The 20,369-nt window shown below is 35.1% G+C and overlaps 1 protein-coding gene across 1 annotated transcript in view; it reads left to right on the top strand.

The window, feature by feature from the left end:
- The window catches only part of MDGA2 (MAM domain containing glycosylphosphatidylinositol anchor 2), an 832,021-nt gene that overhangs the window by 560,049 nt on the left and 251,603 nt on the right, over positions 1 to 20,369 (top strand). The window contains exon 6 of the mRNA XM_001097544.5: positions 14,809 to 15,078. Within this exon, the coding sequence (XP_001097544.1) occupies positions 14,809 to 15,078 (270 nt within the window). The remainder of the gene's footprint in view (positions 1 to 14,808; positions 15,079 to 20,369) is intronic.

The following is a 20,369-nucleotide window of genomic DNA, read 5'->3' as shown; positions in this document are numbered from 1 at the left end:
TTTTTGCTATGGAGTTTTGGGATTTCTTTAAATATTTTAAGATTAATCTCAATTGGATATATGGTTTGCAGTTTTTTTTCTCCCACTTAATAGACTGTCTTTTCATTCTCTCTTTTTTTTTTCTATGCAGAAGCTTTTTTTTTTTTTTTTTTTTTTTTGATATGGTCCCACTTGTTTATTTTTGTTGTTATTGTCTATACTTATTGTGTTATATCTATGAAATAATTCCCAAGATCAATGGAATGAATCATTTCCCCTGTGTTTTGTTATAATAGTTTTGTAATTTCAGGTCTTATATTTAAATCTTTAGTCCATTTTGAGTTGCTTTTGGTGTATGGTGTAAATTAGGAATCTGATTTAATTTTTTTTTTTTTTTTTTGCATATGAAAATCCAGTATTTCCAATACCTCTTGACTTTGTCTAGGAGACTGTCTTTTCCCTGTTGTGTTTTCTTGACCCACTTGTCAAACGTATATTTGTGGATTGGTTTCTGAGCTCCCTATTCTGCTCCATTTGTCTATTTGTCTGTCTTTATGCCAGTGCTCTACTGTTTTGATTACTATAGCTTTGTAATACAATTTGAAATCAACTAGTGTGCTACCTCCTGCTTTGTTCTCCTTTCTCAAGATTGATTTGGCTATTTGTGGTTTCTGTGGTTCCATATGAATTTTAGAATTTTTTTTCTATTTCTGTAAAAAATACCACTGGAATAATAAATGAGATTGCATTGAATCTGTAGATCACTTTGGGCAGTGTGGACATTTTAACAATATTAAGTCTTCCAATCCATAAAATGGTATGTCTTTTCATTTGTTTGGGTCTTGGTTTACCTCCTTCACCAATGTTTTGTAGTTTTTAGTATACAAACCTTTTGCTTCCATAGTTAAGCTTATTCCCATGTATTTTATTTTTTTGGTGTTATTGTAAATGTGACTGTTTTTCAAATTTTCTTTTTAGACAGTTTGTTGCTAATAGTACAAACAGAACTGGTTTTTGTACATTTATTTTGTATCCTGCAATTTTCCTGACGTATTTTTTCATAGGGTTTTTAGGGCTTGCTATTAATAAGATCATATGTTCTGCCAACCGGGACAGTTTCACTCCTTCCTTTCCAGTTTTAATGCCTCCTATTCTTTTTTCTTGCTGAATTACTCTGACTGGTACAAACAGTACTGTGTTGAAAAGAAGTGGTGAAAGCAGGCATCCTAAGACCTTATAGGAAAACCTTTTTGATTTTCACACTGAATATGATATTATCTGTGGGAATTACATATAGGATTGTATTAATTTAAGGTAATTTCCTACCATTCTTAGTTTGTTGAGAATGTTATAATGAAAGGGTGCTGAACTGTTACAAATGCTTTTTCTACATCTCTTAAGATAATCATGTGTTTTTTATCCTTTATTCTATTAATGTAGTGTATCATATTAATTGATTTTCTTATGTTGAATGATACCTGTAACAAATGATGCTCTGAATCTTTTTCTTTCTCTTCCCCCCGCTTTTTTTTATTTAATTAGTCATGTGGAAGGCATATCAATATAAACATAAAAATTAAAAAACTTGATATATCTGTGCCTGAAAAGCAAATATCTCACACAAACATATAAAACAAAATCTATATATTTCTTGGGTTTCTTAGGGAAGGCCTCAATTTATTGAGGCATTTCTGCCTTCTAGAATTAGACTCCTCATCTGGACATCTTCAATGCACACATATCCATTAGAAGGTAGAGCAGCAATCCCAGACATGAACTAGTAATGAGTATTTGGTGAGATTTAAGGGATACGTGACACTGTACTTGTCTGAGTTGTGACCCAACTCAAGAAATCAAGGTATGATATTCTTATTATATTTTATAAAATTACTTCTAAAATTAAAAGTAATTGACAATTGTAATGCTTGAATGTGTTAAGTATGAATTTATATGTAATTTGAATACTTTTTATTTATTTTATCTGCCCTTTAGTCTAGAGTGTATTCAGCAAAATGTTGATCACTTTTGTCCTTTTGTCCACTTCTTATATTTTATAGCACACCCTAAAAGCATAAGCAAAAATTTTCTTCCATTTTGTAGGCTGTCTCAGATGATAGGTATTTCTTTTTTCTTTTTCTTTTTCTTTTCTTTTTTTTTTTTTTTTTTTTTTTCTTTTTTGCTGTGCAGAAGCTGTTTAGATTAATTAGGTCCCATTTGTCAATTTTCACTTTTGTTGCAATTACTTTTGATGTTTTTGTCATGAAATCTTTGCCCATGCCTATGTTCTGAATGGTATTGTCTAGATTTTCTTCTACAGTTTTTATAGTTTGGTGTTTTACATATAAGTCTTTAGTCCACCTTGAGTTAATTTTTGTATAAGGTGTAAGGAAGGGGTCTAGTTTCAATTTTCTGCATGTGGCTAGCCCATTCTCCTAGCACTATATATTAAATAGGGAATCCTTTCCCCATTGCTTGTTTTTGTCAGGTTTGTCAAAGATCAGATGGTTGTAGATGTGCAGTTTTATTTCTGAGAACTCTATTCTGTTCCATTGGTCTGTGTGTCTGTTTTGTACCAATACCCTGCTGTTTTGATTACTGTAACCTTGTAGTATAGTTTGAAGTTGGTAGTGTGATGCCTCCAGCTTTGTTCTTTTTTCCTTAGGATTGTCTTGGCTATATGGGATCTTTTTGGGTTCCATATGAATTTAGTAGTTTTTTAACTAATTCTGTGAAGAATATCAATGGTAGTTTAATGAGAATAGCATTGAGTATATAAATTATATTGGGCAGGATGACCATTTTCACAATACTGATTCTTCATATCCATGAACATGGAATGTTCTTCCATTTGTTAGTGTCCTCTCTGATTTCCTTGAATAGTGGTTTGTAGTTCTCCTCAAAGAGGTTGTTAACTTCCCTTGTTAGCTGTATTCCTTTGCTATTTTATTCTCTGGTATTTTATTATCTTTGTAGCAATTGTGAATGGGAGTTCACTCATGATTTGGCTCTCCGCTTGTCTTCTGTGTCTGTATAGGAATGCTTGTGATTTTTACACATTGATTTTGTATCCTGAGACTTTGCTGAAGCTGCTTATCAGCTTAAGAAGCTTTAGGGGTGAGACAATGGGGTTTTCTAGATATAGGATCATGTCATCTCCAAAGAGATACAATTTGACTTCCTCTCTTTCTATTTGAATACCCTTTATTTCTTTCTCTTGCCTGATTGCCCTGGCCAGAAGTTCCAGTACTATTTTGATTAGGATTCGTGAGAGATGGCATTCTTGTCTTGTGCTGATTTTCAAGGGGAATGCTTCCAGCTTTTGCCCATTCGGTATGATATTGGCTGTGAGTTTTTCATAAATGGCTCTTATTATTTTGAGGTATGTTCCATCAATACGTAGTTTATTGAGAGTTTTTAACATGAAGGGATGTTGAATTTTATCAAAGGCCTTTTCAGTGTCTATTGAGATAATCAAGTGGTTTTTGTCTGTAGTTCTGTTTATGTGATGAATTACATTTATTTTATTTTTTTTTTTTTGAGACGGAGTCTCGCTCTGTCGCCCAGGCTGGAGTGCAGTGGCGCGATCTCGGCTCACTGCAAGCTCCGCCTCCCGGGTTCACGCCATTCTCCTGCCTCAGCCTCCCCAGTAGCTGGGACTACAGGCGCCCACAACCGCGCCCGGCTAATTTTTTGTATTTTTAGTAGAGACGGGGTTTCACCGTGGTCTCGATCTCCTGACCTTGTGATCCGCCCGCCTCGGCCTCCCAAAGTGCTGGGATTACAGGTGTGAGCCACCGCGCCCGGCCACATTTATTGATTTATGTATGTTGAACCAACCTTGCAAGTTGAAGCCAACTTGATCGTGGTGGAAAAGTTTTTTGATGCACTGCTGAATTCAGTTTGCCAGTATTTCATGGAGGATATTCGCATGGATGTTCATCAGAGATATTGGCCTGCAATTTCCTTTTTTTGTTGTATCTCTGCCAGGTTTTGGTACTAGGATCTTGCTGGCCTCATAAACTGAGTTAGGGAGGAATCCCTCCTTTTCAATAGTTTGGAATAGTTTCAGTAAATCCGTCTGGTCGTTGGCTTTTTTTATTGTTGTTGGTAGGCTATTTATTACTGCCTCAATTTCAGAACTTGTTATTGGTCTATTCAGGGATTCAACTTGGAAGGGTGTATGTGTCTAGGAATTTATTAATTTCTTCTAGATTTTCTAGTTTATTTTAATGGAGGTGTTTATAGTATTCTCTGATTTTTTTTATATTTCTGTGGGGTCAGTGGATATCCAGAATCTATAAGGAATTTAAGCAAATTTACAAGAGAAAAATATCCCCATTAAAAAGTTAGCAAAGGACATGAACAGACACTTCTCAAAAGATACTTATGCAGCCAACAAACATATGAAAAAAAACTCAACATCACTGATTACTAGAGAAATGCAAATCAAAACCCCAATGAGATACCACCTCATGCCAGTCAGAATGATGATTATTAAAAAGTCAAGAAACAACTGATGCTGGTGAGGCTGTGGAGAAATAGGAACGTTTTTACACTGTTGGTGGGAATGTAAATTAGTTCAACCATTGTGGCAAGACAGTGTTGGCATTCCTCAAAGGCGTAGAAACAGAGATATCACTTGACCCAACAATCCCATTACTGGGTATATACCCAAACTAATATAAATCATTCTTTTATAAAGATATATGCATGCATATGTTCATCGCAGCACTGTTTACAATAGCAAAGACATGGAATCAACCCAAATGCCCATCAGTGATAGACAGGATAAAGCAAATGTGGTACATATATACCACGGAATACTATGCAGCCATAAAAAGGAACAAGATGTTCTTTGCAGGTACATGGATGGAGTTTAAAGCCACTATCTTTAGCAAACTAATGAGGAACAGAAAATCAAACACGGCATGCTCTTGCTTATAAGTGAGAGCTGAACAATAAGGACCCATGGACACAGGGAGGAGAAAAACACACACTAGAGCCTGTCTTGAGGCATAGGGGAGGGAGAGCATCATGATAAATAGCTAATGAATGCCAGGCTTAATACCTGGGTGATGGGTTTATAGCTGCAGAAAACCACCATAGCACACGTTTACCTATGTAACAAAACCGCATGTCCTGCACATGTATCCAAGAGCTTAAAATAAAATAATTTTTTTTTTTAAAGCATAAGCAAAAAATTTTCTCATTCGGTCTTTCTTTTTCTGCTCACTCTTTCTCTTCTCTCCCCATTTCTGTCTTTTTCTTTCCTTCCTCCCTTTTCTTAGTGTTGAATAAACTTTGCCATTGTTCTGCATTCCAGGTTCCTCATCTCTGTCCTTTCAACTTAGCCCATTCATTGTTCATATTATACATCCATGATACAGAGTTAGCCTGAGCAGAGAGTAAGAGCATGAGCTCTGCAGTCAGACAATCTACATCCTTGTCAGGCTCTTCTATGGAAAACTATGAAATTTTTGTATCTCAAAATCTTCATATTATTACCAACATCTAGCTGCTCAAGTGTATTACCTCTTATCTTTTTTAATCTGGCATTTTGGGATGATGGTTGAAACATATGGAAGCTAGGTTAATATTGTTCTTTGTGACCCCATTTACTATTCTATATTAGATAGTTGTTTATTTTACCCTTTTCTTGCTGGTGGATTACCAACTGCAACTGTTGCTCTCCATTTTCCTGCCTCAAGAAGTCTTTCTATTTTAAATTTCTCCTCATTACCTCTTAGATTCTGAGAATTTAAAGCACTGAGCCAATTAAAAAGTTTTTTATGTGTGAGACATGAACACATCCACAGCAATGGCTTAAGAACCTCTTCCGCAGACATTTCAGAATTTAGGCTTTGTAATTATGACTTATGTGGTTCACAAACCTTTTCAACTTCTATTTTGGAGGGTGAATATTTCTGGAATTCTGACTAGCAAATCAAGTTTGTTTTTACTCTATCCAATTTTTTCATAATATACTAGAGGTCATCAATGTTATTCCTTCTTTCTGTTAGAGAGGCAGCACTAATTCTTCTCCTGGCCAAAATATCGTCAAATATTCAATCAAACTTGGAAATTATGAACTTTGTTTATTTTGCATTAGAGTTTACAGCCCTTTACATTCATCTTAAGCCAGCCTCCCTAGAATAGAATCCTGGCTTCACCTTTCACTAGCTGTGTGACTTAGGGGTTATCAAAAGTGTTTCTAAATGGTTTCTCAAGTTTGGTAAAAAGTAAAATAAAGTAATAATAGTACCTATCTCCTATAATTAAGTGAGTTAATATATGCAAAGCTTTTGGAGAATGTCTAGGACATTTTAAGGGCTGTAATTGTTTCCATCTAATTACAGACTGCACAAGGGCAGGATTTTGGCCTGTTTTTTTTTCTAACATCCTAAATGCCTGGTATGCAATTGGTACTTAATAAATATATGTTGAAATAACATTTTTTCTTAAAATAGAACATATGTACATCTCTAAATTTACAATGAGTTTATTTGGTAGTAATCGTTGGCCTACCTAATTAAGCTCCTGATGTGATTTTTAATCTTTGCCATATTATGGAACCAATGTAGACATTTGAGTAGCCAAACATAGATATATCATAGATATAGAGGCTATATGCCCAGGTGTTTTCCTAATCATGATAAAAACTTACTCTAAGCAATCCTTTAGAAATTATTTAACAGAATTTTCTTATTTTTTAGAAGAGCAAACAGAGGCCCAGCAGAGTTAAATTTATTCAACATTATTCTTTAAGATTGGCTATAAATAAATGTTAGTCGAAATTTCTATAAAATAAAATTACAGAGTCATAAAGGTGCTCAAAATATTACACTGCGATAAAGTGTCCCCAGAATGGATTATGAGAAAGAAAACTAATCTTTTTCAGACAAAATCTTTTTCCCAATAGGAGAGTACCTTTCCATATGGTACAAAATGAAAAAGTAAAAACTATAGCTATGAGATCAACACCAGTTGGTCTTAGAGGTGATGTCTTTATCTCTTCTGCTGTTGCTATTTCATACTCAGAAAAGAGCTTTAAATCTTGACTAATTTGCTAAATCCCTATTAAAGTATGTACATAGTAGCCCTCTTGTGAAAAAGGCCATGTAGCCTTTATTTTGGTTTCAGAGTCAGCATTTGGCTGAGTTACATGGTTTATTAAACATAATGTTCGATGGTATAACTGAACAAATAAGTACAAAGGAGTGCAAACAATATGCTGTATTTACTTTTTTGTGAGTGGTGCATTACATTTTGATAGATAAATGCTTTGTCATCTCCTTGTTAATAATATAAAACATAGGTAAGTTTAAATGGGTAGAACAATGAAAGAATTTGCAAGTTGTCATAACTAGAATTTGTCAATAAATGGCTCATGAAATTCTTATCATCTGTCACATTATTTCACAGTTGGTAGGTTTTTTTTTATTATTTTATTTTATTTAGTTTTTGAAACAAAGTCTCACTGTCTCCCTAGGCTTGAGTGCAGTGGCCCAATCTCAGTTCATTGCAGCCTCCATCTCCCGGGTCCTAACAATTCTTGTGCCTCTGGCTCCCAAGTAGCTGGGACTACAGGTCTGTGCCACCATACCTGGCTAATCTTCGTATTTTTAGTAGAGGCATATTTTTGCCATGTTGGCCAGGATGGTCTTGAACTCCTGACCTCAAGTGTTACTCCCGCCTCGGCCTCCCAAAGTGTGGGATTACAAGTGTGAGTCATCATGCCTGACCTTTTCATCATTTTAAATTAAGTTTGATGAATATTCAGAGCTTAGGTGGAGTTTCAGTTTACTAATTTTTAAATTCAACTTTCTTTTATTCAGTAAAACTTTATTGAGCACCTATTCTTTGTCAGATATTCTTCTGGGTGCTGGTGGTACAAAGATGAAAAACACTACCCTTTTTACTCTGGTGTCCTATTTCTAAATATCTCACAGTGAAAGCATAGGGGCAAATGTTCTAATGAGGGGGTATCATAAACAACTATTCTCACACAAAGAAAGAAGCAACTCAGTTGGTCTGGACAAAAGCTGGAAATTTTAGGGAAGAATTGTTGTTGTTATTTGAACATGATAAATTTCCTGATGACTGGTTTAATGAGTGGACAAGCACTGGAAGAGAATTCCAGGCAGAAGAAATAGAAAGTTCATTCTTTGCTGATCTTGTGATGAAAGTGTCTTTACAATCTAGTACTGTCCTTAAAATTCTGGTGTTTTCCATTAATAATAAGAAAATTTTATGGACAACAAATACTTCAGTTGGAAATGCTTAGCTTGGATTTTTCTCTCTATAAGAGATTACCCTCTGGGATTCTGCAGCAAATGAATGCTCAGCTTCCTGTCAACTTGAATGAGACCAAGTTTGCCGGGGGCTCACCTGTTGGAAAGAACAGTAAAGGACTGTTGATCAAGGGAAGGAGATATGTGCAGTGCTAATTTTTTTCTTCACCATACCTTGACAATGTTTATAAAGACCTTTCAAGCTGCTAGGTATTAGTACCCCAACTACTGGTATAGCTTATACACGGGGATCATCTTTTTTGCTTCATTGACTTTTGCTCACCTTAGAACACAAGTTCTATTTCTCTAGATTTTCTACTTGTATTGTTCAGTGATTAGATTCCAGCGTAAGTGTCACTTACTGTATTTCGTAAAGTCTTAGTTTACTGAAGCATGTACCTTTTGGCAGTTTTCTTTGCTCACTGTGCTCTGATGACATAAACATCCCAGTCAAGCATGATAAATGCATATGACTTTAGAGAACAGGCAGGTGAAGTAAACATACAAAGTCAGTTAAGACAAGGAGAGTCATGCGGAGTGTGCTCTTTCTCTTCTTGTTAAGTTGTAAGCTTCTGACTGCAGGGATTCTTTGACTCTTTTGTTCGCTGATACCTCACAGCTTACTATCACAGGGCGGGACACATAGTAGATGCTGTAGAAATACTTCTGAATGAATGGATAGGGAACGTATTGTACTCGGGAGAACAAGCAATGCCTAAAGGCATTCATTCACTCATGATAACAACAACAATAGATACTGTGCCAGGCAAACAAAACCCATCTAGGGTATCTCTCATTTAGGACCCATGGTCGTATGAATCACATCTCTTCCTAAAAGTTATACAATTGTCAAAAAAGAAACAGTTACTCTGCCTTCGCAATCATTTCCATAAATGTCTGTCCTGTGAATATTAAAGTAATGAGAAATGCATGTTGGCTTCAATATTTGTAGTAAAAGTTTACTCCTACATTAAAAACTGTTTATGAATACAATTTCAAATATTGTTATTTCTTAGAGCATCATTTTAAATAGAATTTCCCAGCATGATACCAATCTTGGGCTTAATGAGAATCAATCAATATGTGAATGATAGTATTTGAATAATAACTCCACATAAATGGGTAGATTATTTTGAGTTTTCATATCAACTTCTAATATATTATCTCATCTTTATTTTGTGAAATATTCATTGCTACTTCTATTCAATGAAATACATGTTGAAAATGAATTTCAATGAAATATATGAAAATACAGTGATATCTTCATCGCAGTGAAATGACTAGTTCTTCCAAGAGAAATATTTTTCTGTTCCTTGAATCTGTAAGCACAGTTTAAGCATGTTTCTCTACATACAAGCTGGATTTAATTTGTTTAGCATCTGTGTATGTTCTATGATTTAAATAATGTAGTCATGGAACAGAAGCAAAAAGTTAATTGTGTATTTTTACCTCGTCTCTCTTAAATTCATACTGTGCTCTCATTATTTCATTTTTCAACTATATCTTGATTGATAAGGGTGCTTTCACTTACCACCTACCCCTTCCGTGTTCTTTCTTTACCCTTTACACATTGTCTCCATGTAGCCACTCGCTGATCACTGGATTTACATGGAAAAAAAGTCATAGCAGACACTGTGTGTGTCTTGCCTTTCCTCCTGTCCTGACCTGGAGGTTACTGCAGTTTCTTTGGACAGATTGCATGTTTATTATTCGATCTGGCAACTTTCATTGAATGCAGGAATGTGTTCAGCCAGAGCATGAGATGGGAAAGTTAAGGCCCAATTAATGAGGAGCAGGAGTTGACGGATAAACACCTGAGTCAGGCTCCTTGTTCTTTAGATAGAGAGCTTTGAGGTGCCCTCAACTTGGTCTCTCAGAGGGTTCCTAGCAGCAGGGAGCCAAGTTTCCCACAGTGATAACCTGCTCATTAGTGCCCCTTTACTGGCGTTTCTTCTATCCTTGGTTTGCCCTTTTCTGCTTCTTCAATGTTTCCTGTGATCTCAGCCCAAATGAACTGCTGTGCCAGGACCTGCTTTTAAGGGGATTCAAACTAAGCAGTTATTTCCTACCTGAGCATTTTAAAATTGGAGTTTTTTTCTGTTTTTTTTTTTAAATTATTATTTATTTATTTGTGTGTGTGTGTGTGTGTGTGTGTGTGTGTACGTGTGTTTCTCCTTCCTCACAATGTTCTCTGTGAATTAGGTTACTCTATAATACTTAGATTATTTCCATTCAAAAAAAGAAAGTCTTGAGCTTAAGTTAGAATATCTCTAATTCAAGGCAACTGGAAGGTTTATACAGTTGTTAACTGCTTTCTAATTTGCTTGGAGTCTGGATGGAAAGCTGGGTTCCTTTTTCATAATTAAGTGCTCCAGATCTACAGAGAGTCAAAGTCTGTAAGAATGTAAAGATGATTAACACTGTATCCTGCTTTCAGATTTTAAAAAAGATGCTTATCTTCATGTTTACCTATTATGTTAGGTAGCGACAAAAACAAAGCACCTAAGAAGTCAATGACTTCTGCTAAAATAGTATTTTCTTTCTATATAATGTATTCTTAGTTAACCCCCAAATTAAATATTTGCATCACACACCCAGCATACGTCATGAGGAACTGAATCACTACAATTTTTAGTGGGCGTCAACCCCAGTATACAAACTTGGGTTTGAAAAATATGTATCTGTCTCTACTATTTCATAATTCAATATTATTTTTTCTTTCAACTCCCTATTCTGCCATAACCTCAGAAAACTTTATCAATTTGGAATTCCCACTTAATTTAAATTCTAGGAGATGCTGTTGTACCAAGGCCTGGAGCATGAGATCTGAATCCTTTGACAGGCATATATTTCCTGAGACTTCTCTCATCCCTATTGTTTTGGCACTTTTCAGTGCTAGCTGGTCTCTCTGCTCCCTCCATTCCACCACTGTGGACTGGGAGCTGTTTCCCTGGAACATGGGAGTCTTTTCCATGAGATGACTATGTCCTTGTCTACATAGGCAGCCACACTCAGTGAGCTCAAATAGGAAGGGACAAATTGATCTCCTATGATCTTGAATATCCAAATGTTTGGGATTTGGTGTGGGTCAAGAGGCCAGTTATTCCTCTCTTGGACCCACTGAAATGTCTGTTGCTCAGTCCAAGAAAACTTTGTTTGCCAGGAGAAGAGGTGCTTATGGGGACATAGGAAGAATTCCTTTTTCTCAAAGGTATTTTCTAAAATATACTTTCTATGTTGCAGTTATTGAAATTCTATTAAGATTTTATGATTTTGGAAAATAGAAACCACAGACTTTTTGCTCCCCTTTCCCTTCCTTTCTTTCGCTTTCTTTCTCTCTTATTTTCTTGTCATTCAACTTCGCCATGCCTCTCCAGGACCAATTATTTCTTTCTATCTATCTATCTATCTATCTATCTATCTATCTATCTATCTATCTATCACTTTGTGCATCCTTTGTACTAGCTATTATTGAAAGGGCTTTAGATTATGCATGTTAAATTATCTAAATGCTGCAAGATAGTTACAATTATTTTCCCCATTTCAACAATGGAAAATTGAGACCCTCAACTGAAGACAAAGAACTTACTCAAGTTCACATAGGTATTAAATGGCAGAGTCAAGACTTGAACCAGGTACCTTGCTCTGGAATTTGTACTCTTACCACTTAGCTATCACATTATATAATACTTCACAGAATGCAATCATGACACTTTTCATCTGGCTGAAGAGTCATAGTGGTAGCCTGGCTAACATACAAGGTAATATGAAGAAAAAATTGACAGGGGTAGCTATGGAAACCTATAAAAAGAGAATGACTAACCTAGAATGTTTTATGTTACTCTTTGTATACCCCCAAATTAGCAAATGATTCATCCAATATGAGATATTTTCCTTCAAATATTTTAATAGACAAAAATATGTTTATGTTTTTCGTATATCAGTTTTTACTCAAGGACATGATTTACACTGAAGCTTGATAAATCCTAATGTCTCTGGTTCTTAAGCAAAGGCTTACAGTTTTAAAAAGCTGATATTTATGAAAGAAAAAGTAAAATAGGCCGGGCGCGGTGGCTCAAGCCTGTAATCCCAGCACTTTGGGAGGCCGAGACAGGCAGATCACAAGGTCAGGAGATCGAGACCATCCTGGCTAACACGGCGAAACCCCGTCTCTACTAAAAACACAAAAAATTAGCCGGGCGAGGTGGCGGCGCCTGTGGTCCCAGCTACTCGGGAGGCTGAGGCAGGAGAATGGCGTCAACCCGGGAGGCGGAGCTTGCAGTGAGCTGAGATCTGGCCACTGCACTCCAGCCTGGGCGACAGAGCGAGACTCCATCTCAAAAAAAAAAAAAAAAAAGAAAGAAAGAAAGAAAAAGTGAAATACTAGAACAAAATGACAATGATTTCAACTTTTTTTTTCTTTTTTTGAAATTTAAAGCTAGCAAATTTTGGTATTAAAATATATATACATGTTTTAAAAGTCTTGAAATTGTTATGTGTTTTGTGGTCTACCTGGGCTATTTTTAGTTTCAGGTATAATCAGATAAAATAAGTGCCACCATCAATAAAAGTAACTTGAGCAATACTGTGTTTTCAAGTCAAATTTGGAAGAAAACATTTTTAATAATGTTGTGAAGGTAGTTCTAAAATGTATTATAGTTAGAACAGTGATCTTGTTATATATGCATTATTTTTAAACTTTGAAATTATCTTAAGCTTTTGTTCATTAAATAATATCTAATAGAAAACAACTCATCCGATACAAATCAATTTCAGGGGCAAATATTCCTTGACTTAATGTCACCATTGTGTGTGTCCATAGTCCAAATATAAGCTGTTTATGACCTTTAGGCCTTGGGTCTTTTAATTAGACTAAAATGTGATGTAAAAGAAATAAATTTTTGTTAATATGATATAAATGTTGAGATCTCTATAGTTATATTTTAATCAAATAATTTTCTATGATTATGCTATTTACTTTAAGTCAGGCTATAGAGATTTTCTTTACCTCTTCATGACGATATGTTAATAATTAAGTATAATGTCTATTTTCAGAATATTTAATTAGTAATGTCCTCCATCAATTTAACATTAAATAACTCTTTGAGATTTTTGTCACTAAAATATGGCAACTTTTGCATACTTTTTCATGATGTGCATTTCCCAACAGATTTTCAATCATAAATATTTATAATTTCATATTAACTCTTCAGAAGGGCTAATAGTATGACATTTTAAAAATTCCCATATTATTTAAAGTGATGTTGGAAGAGTCAACATGAAACATTGATGTTTAAAAAGGTCATACAGGCACTTCATGCCTTTCCCATAGAACTATAATGTGGAATTATTTTCTTGCCTCTTCTGGCGTGTTTTTTTTTTTTTTTTTTTCAAATAAGGCAGACAATTTTGAACTTCACAAGTAGTCTAACTTTTATTCTGAGTAAAACACTCAACTCTAAGCTGAAGTTAATATATTTTAAAAAATCACACAGTACAATTGAATAGTTTAAATATTTCTAATATAGATTGATTTCATACAATACAGCTCTAACATTGACAAAATATTTCTGAATGTGTGACTTGAAATGTCATTATAATGTATTTCCCCTGTTTTTATTTAGGGATGCATTATTTAGGCTAGCACGGCAGTGGAAGCAGAAAAAAAAAGTGCTATATGTGAATAAAGTTTTTGTACAGTTTCTATTTGGAGTGTTTGATGAAAAGGCTGCACACAGCTTTTTCTATTGAATGAATGTTTATCTTTGTATTTTTTAACCTAAAAGATTACAAAAGACTTGTTTTTAGTAAGGGATTATTATAACCCAAACAGTAGTGGCAAGCATGGTTTAGTGGCTGTTTGAGCTCTCAAATGTTTGTTTATAAGTTTTAAAGCAGTGTTTATAGGAGCTCACTGCCTTGACCTTTGTAAGTGAAGAGGTTAGAGATGAAGTATGGACACTGCATTAGAATTAGATGATTTTACGTTTTCTTTTGAGAACAAAAATCAGGCTCACTGAATGGTAAAAGCCTGGGTGATCCATGACTTTATCTGTCACTTGGTTGTATTCAGATTGCAAAAAATTATCATTTCATCTCAGAATGATCCAAAAAATAAATGATTAACCATCTTCACCATGAAAATACAAGGACTGAATATCTGCAGTATCTGTACTGGGAATGATAAAAACAGAAGACGATTGTCAGCATTAAAAAAGAAAGGGATATTTTGTTTTAAAACCTTAATCATGCTTATTATTCCAATTTCAGAACAATAATCCAGGAAATATAAATTTTATTTCCCCTTTCTATGTGTAAGATTCTTAATACAGTTCTACATGTTTATACCACTTAATTAAAATAAGAAACCATTAAATCTTGTTTAAATTTGAGTAAGAGAGTATAATACAGTATGATTTTGGCAACAGAGGACTGTATTTCATTTTAATTTCTTGAATGAACCAATATAATGCATGCTGTTGAATTCTAGTTGTGGCATATCTAAATAGGTGCATGTTCTTTTGTTTATGTCTTTTAGCATCACCGTCAATTAAACTCTTGGTGGATGATCCTATAGTTGTAAATCCTGGAGAGGCCATAACATTAGTATGTGTTACAACAGGAGGAGAGCCTGCACCTTCTCTCACCTGGGTCAGGTCCTTTGGGACTCTGCCTGAAAAGACTGTTTTGAATGGAGGAACTTTGACCATACCTGCTATCACCTCAGATGATGCTGGTACTTACAGCTGCATTGCCAATAATAATGTGGGAAACCCTGCAAAAAAGTCCACCAACATCATTGTGAGAGGTAAGTTTGCTGAGAGGATGTTACAACATAGATTCCTAGGTTAGGCTCTCAAAAAGCGAATAATGCTTGATACAAAATTACCTCTTCAAATATTGCATATATCTTTACGGAGAAAATCATGTATAAATCATAATGGTGGATAATTATAAGTGGAACTTAAACAGGTTAAAGATTAATAACAGTGCTTTATATTTGCATTGAATAGCTTTCACAACACATTCTTAGTGATACCATCAAATGCTTTTTATATGTTGTTAAAAAAATTGAAACAAAAAATGTGGCATACAGCTTAAAACATTCACTGTGTAAAATATATGGATTGTAACATAGTTTAGGAATTCAGTAAATTTATCAATTTAATAAACTTTCATTCAGCCCCTATTACAATCATGGTTTTAAATTGTGAGGTTATATAGAGATCTATCAAACATTATTACCCTGTACTCAGGATTTCACTGTCAGATAGTGAAAATAATATTTATCAATAGTCATGTGATAAGGTGTTTGAAAAGAACAAACAAAAGATATAGAAATTAAAGAGAAATGTATAGCCACTTCAGGCTGAGGTTATTAGGGAATATCTAATGACATTTGTACTAGAGCTTATAAGTTGAGTAGTGTTTTGACAGATTGAAATTGAGAAAAGACAGAAAATTCAGAGATAGAACATGCAATGCTTATTTGAGGAACTGAAGCAAAATGTAAGTCAGTAAGTCAAAGTAGCAATGCTGTTCTAATGTGGCCATTACCAGCTAGTATGCTGGCACCACGCAGGCATGTTTTCCCTCCATTTTGGAAGATGGAAAGAAGTTCTGAGGCAGATGTACAAAGAGACCATATGCTTCTTCATGTCTCACTTCACCTGGTATGGTCCTGGGTTGGAAGTGGAGGGTGGACACTGATGCCTCTGAAGTTAAAATAGACATCCATATGCTGAAGATGACCTTTTGAACATGCAAATGAAAATTACTTATGATGGAAGCAAAACATAATCAAGTGTATAGAGATAAACATGTGAATATAGACTGTGGTGGTTTTAGTTATCTGTTATGCAAATTATTAGAAATATGCAATTTGACAAAAGTATACTCTATTCAAAACATTTCAAGTTACAGTGTAAATCAAAACACTGTGAATAGCATACCATCTGCCACAAAATTGTATACCATACAATATTTAGTAATTATAACATGTACAATTATTTTACATATCAATACAAAATAAAACATACTGCCAGTTAAACTACCATAATGTGTTATGAGATAGAAGATTATTGAAAAAGCTCTTCTAAATTTGTTTATACTTAGATTTTCTTTTAAAACATGCTTTTAAAATGTTTCTTTTAAAACATTTATTAGCCTACATAAAAAGGCCAATAAAAGCAAACTAAATTGATTAAATTATTCATAACACTTCACACTCAGAACTCGACTTCTAAATTAGTTTTTATTACAAGGTCATTGATGATGATGCTTTGCTATACGATATTGTTCTTGTGTCATTAAGAGCATTAATAATTCCAAATTATAGAGAAATACTGTCTCTGAGATTTTCTTTTAAGTCAGGTCATGATTACTAATAGCAACCATGACAGACTATTGAATGTAAGAGGCATTCTGATCTCAGAATTGTTAAAATATAAAAATAAAGATGGATTTTAGAATCAATGAAATGTGCTCTTTGTTTCAATTGTTTAACAAACTTCTACTGCACAACTACCATATGCTAAGGATGCAGCAAATGTAAGGAATGCATGAGTGTGACTGCAAAGATCAGTGACTAAACGTCTGCCCTCAAAGGAGTTTACAGTCCGTTATGGAATATAGAAATACAAAGGAATTGTATATGGAAATATATAGAAAACAAATAATTCACAATGGAAGTATCCAACTTTTATTTTTAAAAATATTAGTATTGAGAAATGGGGCACATTTTAAGCCTTGTGTCAGTGAGCAACCAGATTCTGTTCTCTTTCTACCCCATTTTTTTAAAAAGAAATAGAAAAATTGTATTGTCCTCGGTGTTTGTTTTATTTCTATTTTTTGTTTGTTTGCTTTAAAATACTTGTTTTTCTAAGTAGGCATAAAATAATCTACCAAATCTTACTGTAATTATGAAAGTATTGAAGTATGATGATTAAAGCATTGAAGTATTGAAGTATAATGATGAAAGTGTAATATCAAAGTACCACAACATCTGTCCTTAAGTGCCGCCGATACAATGCAGAATCTTTTATTCCATTATTTTATCAAGAACAGTAACTTGTTAGAGAAAAATGATGAATTGAATTTAATTTTCATAATGGAATCATTTGCAACTATATGGAACCCACATACAACTGGCAAAATGTCCAGTATAAAATATCTATGTGGCTTATACACCCTTTATAAGGGACTAACCCAGTGAACAGCAAATATGTGCCTAGAGAATGATTTTCTCCTCTCTACCCCACCTAACAAGTTTCACCTGTATTCTTACAAAAGAAAGTTTCCAACTTTGACATGAAAGACCTGAAATCAACAAAGCCTTAAAAATGTATTTCTTCGGCCAGGCGCGGTGGCTCAAGCCTGTAATCCCAGCACTTTGGGAGGCCGAGACGGGCGGATCACGAGGTCAGGAGATCAAGACCATCCTGGCTAACACGGTGAAACCCCCGTCTCTACTAAAAATACAAAAAACTAGCCGGGCGAGGTGGCGGGCGCCTGTAGTCCCAGCTACTCAGGAGGCTGAGGCAGGAGAATGGCGTAAACCTGGGAGGTGGAGCTTGCAGTGAGCTGAGATCCGGCCACTGCACTCCAACCTGGGCGACAGAGCGAGACTGCGTCTCAAAAAAAAAAAAAAAAAAAATGTATTTCTTCAATCTTATGATTTCTTTTTATGCCTTTAATTTGTCTGATGTGTACATTTGCATAATCGTATTATATTGCTAGTGGGACTTCTCAGCAGTGGCATTCACATAATTCATAAAATCAAGTTTGTATATAATCTTAGTGAATATAGAAGTAGCCTTGGTTTTAAAGGATCCTAGATTAAATTGTGGGGAGAAAAACCACTGCAATAATATGAGGCATCTGATTTCTGGTCCACAGATGTCAAGAAATTCAATTAAGGAAAACAGTTTTCTTTTTATTACACAAAGAAATTATTTTCAAGCCTTCTGAATGTATAGACCTCTGTGAGTCTTAGATGAACTGTGTCATGGATACAGTAGATATAGAAACCTAGGTTTATCTCCTCTCATTCTTCTCTGTAATTAAATCAGGATCCATGGACCAGGTTTCTGAGTAACCACAAAGATATTTTGTGCATGGAATTCCCATCCTCATTTAAGAAGGTCCATGCACAGAATAAGAGTGTAGAGTGCTGATAGAAACAAAATTCAAGAAACATTTCTGAATTCTTTATTCTACTTTTATAAAAATAGAGAACAGTGTAAAGTAAATAATGGAGATAACACTCCATGTAGATAAGAAGTAGAAAACTGAATACAAATCTCATATGGTTTACTACTTTGGGAGAACATTTATTAACGTAGCACCAATGCCTTTTCTTATCATTTTTTTTTTTAAATGCAGTGACTGAGCTACATTTCTCCTAAGTTAGGAGAGAAGCAGTTGCCTAAAAGGCATGTTGCATTGATTTCCTATCCACATGTTCCATGCCCTGAGCTCAATGCTTTCCAAACTTCTGTTAGATATGACACTTCCATGTAAAGGTCTCTGTTTTCATGCTTCATTCTACTTAGAAATGCCTACATTTCTCTTGTGTCATGAATTAAACCACTGTGTTGAACATGTATGGTTCAAAATATCAAGACATTACTGTATTTTAGTGTACAGTGGCCTCTTTGAATGTTCTGTAGTATATTCAAATCACAAACACATTTAGTTCAGTGTTTTGGATTCATGGTCCAAAATAGTAATAACTCTAAACCTGATTTAATGCAAAATTCTCTCCCCTCCCCAACTTGTGTCCACTTTGGGCTGGAGACCTGAAGTAAGAAAAGGAGATGGAGCACAGTTGGCTTTTTTGTCTATTATCTCTCCACCTACCTCTCCACTTAGCCCAACCCCAGCCTGATAGCTAGGTTCTGACCACCCTAGCTCAGAGTGAGCTATGAAGATCTGTATACAAAGCTTTCCCAATTCCTTGGTGACATGTTAATGGACCCTTAGAAAGTTTCTCTACCCAGACAATATATGCATCTATGTAGATCAAAGCGAGGTATCCAGTGATTGGGCATTTCCCTGAGTCCATGGATATGCCACATTTCCTGAGCATCTTGTGCTGTGCCCCTACCCCCTCTCTGCTGATGGCTTCCTTTTTCCTCTAAGCAGCCAACTAAACAGAGCCCAAGACATGGTCATGTCCCTTCCTTGTGAGACTCACATCTGTCTGGTGGAAATGCTTACCAATAGACTATGAGAGCACATAAATTTCAGTGTACTACCTCTGTTCTCTTGCCACACCGGTTTTAGTTTCCTCAGATATGAGTCAGGCAACATTGGAGGGAAAATATTTCAAAGCTGACAGGTCCCATGGAAAGCTCCTCAGTAGGACTGAAATGAAACAGACAGGGTCTCCTTTCTCCACCTTGGGTTTGGAAGAAGTTGCATCTCACAGTTTTCTCTAAAGATATCCTTCTAATTAAATTTGGTTTCTTACTCTTCTTTTACCTTTAATTGTCTGTAAAGTCTAAGAATCATGGCTTGAAATTTATTCCACTTTCTCCAAAAATTCTACGTAAGAGGGAGGTCTGTTTTGCACTTACTATGGAATTCTGTGTGTTCTATTTTCAGGTAAAAGTGAGCTGGTAAAAGTCTATTCTATCATCTAGCTTTACAAAAATGTAGGAGGATTAGAGGAATTTTCAGATTTTCTAACTGGCATTCTTGAAGGCGATTTATCAGCAAGTCCTTCTGGTTCTGTCTTCAAAATATACTTTTAATCTGATCCTACCTTTCCATGTTCACTGCTACCACACATGTCCAAATCATTGATGTATCTCTCCTGGTTGATTAAAATAGCTTTCTATTGTTATTCTTTCCACTGTACCCCTTTTTTAGAAATTCACCTGCTATATTAGATAAAGTAGCCTGCGCTAAGTTAATAAATATACCCATACACGTAATTTCTCAAAAGAAAAGAACTTCAGATTTTGTTCATGAAAGCGTACAGAGTGTTTACTAGTTCATATTGCTGCTGAGTGTACTTGGGGTTGCTCCATGTGGTCATTCAGGTATCAAGGCTCATCATGTCTCTGCCATCTTCAGTCAGTGGCTGCTAAGGTT

This window comes from Macaca mulatta, chromosome 7 (assembly GCF_049350105.2).
Source record: "Macaca mulatta isolate MMU2019108-1 chromosome 7, T2T-MMU8v2.0, whole genome shotgun sequence".
Lineage (NCBI taxonomy): Eukaryota > Metazoa > Chordata > Mammalia > Primates > Cercopithecidae > Macaca > Macaca mulatta.
The sequence above is the reverse complement of the archived record's forward strand: the minus strand, read 5'-3'. Positions and strand labels throughout refer to the sequence as shown.